At 42.0% G+C, this 8340-nt stretch overlaps 1 protein-coding gene across 4 annotated transcripts in view; it reads left to right on the plus strand.

Moving 5' to 3' along the window:
• The window catches only part of Slc24a2 (solute carrier family 24 member 2), a 229467-nt gene that overhangs the window by 219518 nt on the left and 1609 nt on the right, over window positions 1–8340 (plus strand). For all 4 annotated transcript variants that reach the window (XM_028773374.1, XM_028773375.1, XM_028773376.1 and 1 more), the window contains 2 exons: window positions 57–146; window positions 4085–4251. In XM_028773374.1, coding sequence (XP_028629207.1) covers window positions 57–146; window positions 4085–4251 — 257 coding nt within the window. The remainder of the gene's footprint in view (window positions 1–56; window positions 147–4084; window positions 4252–8340) is intronic.

Consider the following 8340-nt stretch of genomic DNA (forward strand, 5'->3'; position numbering starts at 1 on the left):
AGCTCAAAGCTGCCACAGAGGCAACACTGACGCGCTCCGCTCTGCTTGTCTTGCAGGCTTCCAGGAAGTTCTTCCCTATCACATTCTTCGGCTCTATCACTTGGATCGCAGTTTTCTCGTACCTGATGGTGTGGTGGGCACACCAGGTAGGACTGCACGACACCTGCCTGCCTGGTTTGTCTCTAGTCTTGGTTGTCAAGAGGTTAATCAGTGTGTTTGCCTTTTGAAACAGTTACAATATTGAGTGTAGTACAGACAAGGCATATTTCAGGAAAGGATTTTCTTATTCTTCAGGCTTATCTTTGTGGTCAGAAATCAAATCAGCATTGCTATTGTTAGACAGCTTTATAGAGGAAGGCAAGCCTGGCTGCAGCTTGCTCTCACCTAAGTCCTGGCTGAAGAAAGTCTACCTCAGTGTTTTTATTTTGTCTTGGGCAAGCAACTCAGCATAGCTGTCTCCAGCTTGCGCTCTCTCTCTCTCTCTCTCTCTCTCTCTCTCTCTCTCTCTCTCTCTCTTTCCCTCCCTCCCTCCCTCCCTCTCTTCCTCCTTACTTCCCTCTCTCCCTCTGTCTCTCTCCATATGTGTGTGTGTGTGTGTGTGTGTGTACTATATGCATGTGTATGCACACATGTGCAAGTCCATGTAGTAGTGATAGGAAGTCTTCTGCGTTGTCCTTTATCATTCCCTACCTTATATACCTGGAGACAGTGTCTCTCCACTAAACCTATAACTTGCCATTTTTCAGCTAGCCTGGTAGGTAGCACAAACTTCAGTGTTCTTTCTGTCTCCACCCCAACCCCCATGCTGGGGTTACAGGCCTTTTCACACGGATAACTTGAGTCTGAACCCAGGTGCTCATACTTGTACAGTAATTGTTCTTGCCCACTGAGCTACCTCTTCAACCATTACCAGCCTTTTTCATGAACTTATATATTGATTATTTAAATGTACCTGCCAGAAGAGGACATCAGATCGCTTTACAGATAGTTGTGAGCCACCATGTGGTTTCTGAGAATTGAATTTAGAACCTATAGAAGAACAGCTAGTATTCTTTACCACTGAGCTATCTTGCCAGCTCCCTCACCAGCCTTTTAACAATGGTTAGTTATTAAGAAAGGTCCCAAAGGCAAATGCTCTTCCTTGAGCTTCAGTTGAGAGAGAGAGAGAGAGAGAGAGAGAGAGAGAGAGAGAGAGAGAGAAACATAATGATGTATACCATTCTTGTTATTTTAACTCAGTACCAGTCATAATGCTGATCCCAAAATATCATGGCAGAATTACTTCTTGAAAACATGAATCTCCCATTCTCAAAGATGAGAGTAGGGGCCATTACTTCATGAGAATGTGTTCCATGCTGGGCAGTTCATGTCTCTTTGTCTTTTTACTCTTGTTTTTAATCCTGTACATGGATTCGAGAGGAAACAATCATCATCTGCAATCTGCAGATAAAGGAATTGAGTTTAAATCTAATAAGAAAAATACCCTGGCAGCCAGGCATGGTAGCACATGTTTGGAGTCCTAGCACTTGAAAGATAAAAGCAGGAGAATTGGGAAATTGAGACTAGCCTCATCTGAGACTTGAAAGGTATCCTGGGCTCTAGGAGGCGCACCTGTGTTCTCGATCAGACCACCATGCTTCTCTGCAGTCTAGCATTCAAACTCCAAACAAAAATGGTCACTGCAGAAGCATTCCCTCTAAGAACTTAAATCATTAAGAATGTGTTAAACCAATTACAACTTACTTAGGGTTAATTTAATCATTTAATCAAGGTGAAAGAGACCATTTTGTGCAAACTGGGCACGCCTATTTCCCGGGGAAATCACCAGTGTGAGTGGATCCTTCATGCAGCTATCAGGCCCCTAGAGCCTACAGCAGACAGCTTCTTAACCTGTTTCTTCTTAAAGCTCTTATTCCCCAAGAAATATTTTTACAAAACCCCAGATATATCATCCTATAAAACAAATACACAAGTCAAACATTTGCTGGTGGTAAAATCATAAAGAAATTTATTTTAAAACAGTTCTTTGGTGTGTATATAATTTTATTATTTGTTAAGGATGAAGGCACATTCCCACACTTCTCTGAAGGATGTGCTTGTTTGCTGTTGCGTAAAGAGTGAAATCTTAGAAGAATATTTGATGCTGCAGGAGAGGGCATCTTCAGAGTTTATCATTAATTGCCTGAGAACAGCACATCACACAAATATATAGTACAATGCAGTACAAGTCTGTGTAGGACTACATCAGAAGTGGCTAGAAGTTCTGCCCTGATCCCAAGCTAGGTAGAATTTATTTAACTTTTGTTTTAAGTATTTAGTCAGAGAGGAGCACACACATGCCACAGCACACGTGTGGGTGTCAGGGGACAATGTAGAGAGCCACTTCTCTCCTGCCACCACGTAGGCTCTGGGGATCAGGTATCCTGGCTTAGAAACACACACCTTTGCTCACTGAGCAAATCTCATGAGCCCCTCATTTAACTACTTTCTCAGAAGGTCAAGTCAGCAACTCAAATAGAAATTTGTATAACCTAATATTCTAGCACAGTATTATCCTCAGTAAGGATGTTGCTTGCATGTAGATTACTTCTTTCCTTTTTTTTTAAGTTTTTATTAGCATGTATTAGTGTATATGGGGAAGGACGGGTAGAATTACTGACTTGCTTCTCTTCTTTCACTGTGTGGGTCTTGGACATCTAACTCAGGTTACAGGCTTGGTGACAAGCGTCTTTACCTGCCATGGAACTTACCTTCTAATGGGGGAAGGGCAGTGAATCTGTATGCTTAGGGGCCTAAGTCAGCTCAATGGACTTTCAGCAGATTGTCAAAATAAAAACCTTATGTTACCAGGAACCAAGATATTATGTACTTATAAATCAAAAAAGACTTAGAAATAAGTATTATACTCCCTAAAACCATTTATTCCTATATGTTATTTTTTCCCACTAAATGTTTCAGAAGTGCTGTGGATGTCATAAAGTAGACTATTGGAAAACATGGTCTAAAATTTTTGAGACCAATAATTCATCATCGCCAGAAAATCTACAATGTTTTTTTTAAGTCCCCACAAAACAAGGGGTTCGAGGAAACAAAGCAAATAATGTGTGGTGGCTTACAGTCACTGTCCCACGACTCAGGAGGCAGACAGAAGCAGGAGAATCCTGAGTTCAAAGCTAGCCTAGGCTACATCGTGGGATGCTATCTCAAAGAATCCATGGCTGAGTGTGTGGTTTAATGGTAGACTGCTTCCCTAGCATGCACAGTGCCCTGAGTTTGATCCCCTGGATGGATGGATGGATGGATGGATGGATGGATGGATGGATGGATGGATGGATGGAGCTTCTAGCTGAACACAGCTAGAAGTCTTAAATAAACAATTTAATGAAATAGAATACTGTACCTTCTCATTTTTCAATAATGATCCAGTATTTCCAAACTATCATTTAGGCCATAACCTCCTTGAAAAGTATTATAATCCCCACTTGATGGCTAGTAATGCAAGAATCAATACACTGAACGAGGAATAGTTATCAATTGCCTTAAGACAGTTTTGGGACTGAGGCCCTCTGACTCCTTGATGTCGGTTCATATTTCCAAGCCTGAGTACACCCACTGCCAGATTCCCTGTGAAAACAATACAGGTTATAGGTGTTTAAGAGTGATAGAAATAATGGGAGGTACTAAGAAAAAGTTGAAACACTATCTTAACACTCAATAGGAGATTAAAGGGCCCTAAGACTTGATGCTATTGTTGGGTGCTGACCTTAGGTTCAAAGTCTATTGGCTTCTTTAAATGAATCTTGCAGCTTCCCTTCTTCTGTGAAGACATAGTATGGTGGCTTAACTCAGAGTCTCTATGGCTCTTTATTATTTGAGATAGTCTGTTTCATATGCACATGGCTGACTTCCTGGGAATGGATGTTAAAGCAGTATAAAGTCCTTTATCAGTGATTACAGCTTCTTTATTTTTATTGTGTCAGCACTAATCTCAAAACAGAAGTGGGGCTCATTTAACAGGAGTCACAGAGTGATGCTGGGGTCTGTGACTTCCAACCCTCACCCTTGTCCCTGCTCTCACATTCAGGTTGGAGAGACAATCGGCATTAGTGAAGAGATCATGGGTCTGACCATCTTGGCTGCTGGGACCTCTATCCCTGATCTTATCACCAGTGTCATAGTGGCCCGAAAGGGCCTGGGGGACATGGCTGTGTCCAGCTCTGTTGGAAGCAACATCTTTGACATCACCGTGGGGTGAGTAAAGTGTTCTATAAGCATGTACACCAGTTCCATCTCTGTCTTTGTCTTCCTAGAAACTGTAGAAACATGAGCTGGCTCTCTGACCCAAAACTTCCCAAGTGCCAACTAAACTTAAACCTGGGAGCACCATTCCATTTAGCCAGCTGGCTTTTTATAACCAGCAAAAGCAAATACTTACATATAGAATGATCTAGAAAGTAAGATTTTCACTTAAACAACTGCCTTCAGCACACAGTATGAATATGCACTGTCCAGGTAGGACTGGGGTGCCTCTGGTAGTTTCATGGTAATTTTTCCACCCCCTAATTATTATCCTGACCAGGTAAGACTGGATTCAAGGGCAGCTTGGGACACACCTGGGCCTAGAGTTGACATCCTTTCTCCTTTCCTGGAAACTACTGGCAACCTAGGTTTTGTGAAAGGCAGAAGTTGAGACATTTTCTCTGAGCTGAACAAACTGGAGTTCTCAGTAGGAATAATCTGTAGTGAGTCAGATTGGCAGGGACTGTTATCTCTTCCATTCATATAACTTGTCAAAAGTAGTTGACAAATGACCCTGCATGTCAACTCCTGAGAAGCTAAGTCACAGAGTCTCTATGCTCCCAGGATAATGGGGCTCTTGACCCTGAAGTTCACTAAAATGTGGCCGCTTTCTCATTGAACATCTTGAAGGTTGTTCTTTTTCCTTTCAGTTAAGCCGTTATACATGCATCTGTCACTGTTCATATAGTGCTGACAGCAACTTAAAACACACAAGCATTTGTCACTGTTCATATAATACTGACAGAAACTTAAAACACACAACCATCATCTGGATTACATATGATCAACCCCATTTCTGCATGAAGCTGGAAAGCACAGAGCTAGTGTCGCTGCTAAACGGGGTAGCCAGGATTAAGCTAGGATCTCAGAGGACAAGTACCCTATCTCAGAGTAAAATCCAACTGTGACTTTCCAGTATCTGAATCTTCTGTCAGTGACCAAGGAGCCCTCTCCTGGGGCCTTGTGTCTCTGCTGCCTGCCCACTAAAAAGCCTCATCTGTCTACAGGAAACTGACTTGTCTCCCCAGCGTCTGTCAAAATGCCCAGGGCTCTGCTCTTAGAGATTCTGCATATTCTCTTCTCGCTATGATTATTTCTTCCTGCCAGTCTGTGAGCCTTTCAGGCATCCCCCTAATAAACTCACCAAAGCCTCGTCCATTGTCCAATGCATGGCAACTCACACGTGCTTATCCCATGAACAGATAGATGAGTGTTTTCACAGAAGCTGCTCTGGGATGAACTGTGTTTGTCAGCTCTGCCGCTCACAAATTTTCACTCACCTGAAAGGGTCCAGAGAGGAAGGAGGAGGGAGAATGTTCTATAGAAAGAAAGAAAAAGAGCCTACTAAGAGCTAAGAATTATAAGCATTCAGATGAGCACGCTTGTCACGTTTTCCAAAGGTACATATTGTAACAAATTACAACATGCTCTTTGTTCTTTGTTACCAAACCATATATAAACAATAACAAAGGAAAGTTCCTCAGACTCCCCCCCAGTCCTGCTACCTGAAGATCTCCATTTTTATCTTCTCCTGCAAATACTTAATAATTTTGGGGGAATATCCAGTTTTGTTCTCGTGGGGGGCACTTATCTTTTCCAACTTAAAGCCACACAGGCCTGGCAGACCGCCAGCACCGTGCTGCTCCATGTTTTCATAGCCCTTGGAGCTGACATTCTGACTTCATGTGTGTCTCCTCTTGCGCAGTCTACCCAGTGTCTTAGCAGATCTTCTCTTTCTTTTGCTTTATGCTATTATAAGTGTTATTTCATTACAATAAATCCCTTAAAGCAACTTAGCAGGCAAAAAATATTTTTAATGGGTACTGATATAGTTATATATTTATTTTTTAAAAAATGTGTTCAATTTTATGTTTTTATTAGCATCACACCAATATAATTGTTAACAATATAATGAGTGTAAAGTTTCTCCACAGTTTTGTCTGCATTTCCTTTTGCACACATAAGTAGTAGTAAGGGTTTTCGAAGACACATACAGAAATGAATGGTGACCTGCCACACATGCTTAAAATATGTATATTTCACATGATTGAAATTACCTTGATAGTTTGATGTGTGCCCTTCGTTTTCTTTTTTTGTTTGTTTGTTTGTTTTGTTGTTTTTTTCTCAAATCGTAATTAACTCACAAAGGGGTTATAAACACAAAAAGGCAGGATGTGGGGAAGGGAATGACACTGGAGTGTGGGTGTTCAGGAGGAATACAGATATCTTCAGAACCGGGTATTAGCTGGGTGAAGGTTCAGGGGACAATTCACTATGACTCTGCCTATGACTCGCTTGTCCTTATCTAAGTTGGTATTGTCTGCCAAGGCTACCTATTTACAAGGTCTATGACTACTCAGGCTTGTAAATTTCCACAAAAGCTGCCTTTTGACATTAGCTTATAGCCATCTGTTTCAATGTTTTTCCACTGAGACCCAAGACTTGGTGTTAGTATACATGTATGACAGGCCTATTGCTGATTTTAGGCCTATGGCTGATTTTAGGCCTACAGTATATAAGCAGGGCTGCCCCTGACATCTCCTCCCTTCTCTAAGTATAGAAGGGCTGTGGCAATTCTAAACTTGCGAAGGCGGGGATAGAAGCCTGACTTCCAGTATTTGAAGGGGGCCCTTTGTTTTCTAATTAAAGTTGTATACAAGGCTCTATTTAGAATCCCAGTACTTCAGTAAATCATGTGAAGGGTGGAAGGAGGAGGATCAGGAGTCAGCCTAATAGCACATTCAAAGCCAGCCTGGGCTATAGGAGACTCTGTCTCAAAAATAAAAATAAAAAGGAAAAAGAAGAAAGAAAGAAGAAGGAAAAAAGAAAGACTAAATTAAAATTACACCATGAGTATTTTCCTATTATTACTGTACGACTTGCAGAGTTTGTGGTTTGATTTGATTGGTTTGGTGAGTCATGGTCACAGGCAGCCCAGGCAGCCTATGTCACAGAAAATTACCTTGAACTCCTGGTTCTTCTGGCTTGACATCCCAGGTGTTGGGTTTACAGCACCATGTCTGTCTTAGGCAAAGTGGATAAAGCTAGGGCATCTTGCATGCTAGGCAAACATTCTTCCAGCTGTTCTGTAGCCCGGATCTCTAAGCTTGTGGTTTTAAATAGCCGCATAGCATTACACTGGCTTACTCACGATCTAACTAGCTCTTTACTGCTAGAAATTATAAAAAAAAAAAATCCCCAGCTCTTTACTCAAATAAGGCAGAGATGATCGTTTTTCTGAATCAAGTCACACACACTTGTAGCCCATTCTCTCCTTACATTTCTTCACTGACAACAGAGCTGACAGATCAAGAGGTGTGGGAAGTGTCATTCCCCAAAGAGTTTTACAAGTATCAGAAGTACTACCCGCCTCGACTTTACCAAAATGAGTTGTACATGTGTGTAAGGGTGACTGTGGGCCGTTTGGCTTCGTGACCCATGACAAATAGCTAAGCTCTATCACCTTAAAGCCAGAGATATTTATTTTCATTCATGGCTTCAGAGGTGTCAACCTGTGGTCTCTTGTCCCTATCACATTGGCCTTTGGGTAACCAGTGTGTCACAGTGGGAGCACATGGCAGAGAAGGCCTGTGAGCCTCGTTGTGGGCAGGTAGCAAAGAAAACAACAGAAAGGGGCCAGGGTCCCAAAATCCAATTCAAGATCATGGCCACTAACCTAGCTTCCTTCCACCTTACCTCCCAAAGGTTCCATCACCTCCCAAGAGTCTCATGCTGGAGACCAAACTTTAACAGCTGGCCTTTAGGGCATGTACAAAGTTTAGTGAGAGTCAAGTGTTTTGGTTTCCCCAGCCCAGCATGATACACTGAAGTAAGCATCTCCCACGTAGGCTTTAATGGGCAGAAATCTGTTTTAGCATCACAGGCCACAGTGTCAATCACTGGAGCTTTGCCTAGGTCAGTATAACACCCCTACATGTCTACATATGCTAGGCCTGGGAATTCAAAAATGCATACGTAATGTGGCTTCTCAGAACCTATTAGCTAAAGAAAGAAAGAAAGAAAGAAAGAAAGAAAGAAAGA

This window comes from Grammomys surdaster, unplaced genomic scaffold (assembly GCF_004785775.1).
Source record: "Grammomys surdaster isolate TR1022 unplaced genomic scaffold, NIH_TR_1.0 225, whole genome shotgun sequence".
NCBI classification, from domain to species: domain Eukaryota; kingdom Metazoa; phylum Chordata; class Mammalia; order Rodentia; family Muridae; genus Grammomys; species Grammomys surdaster.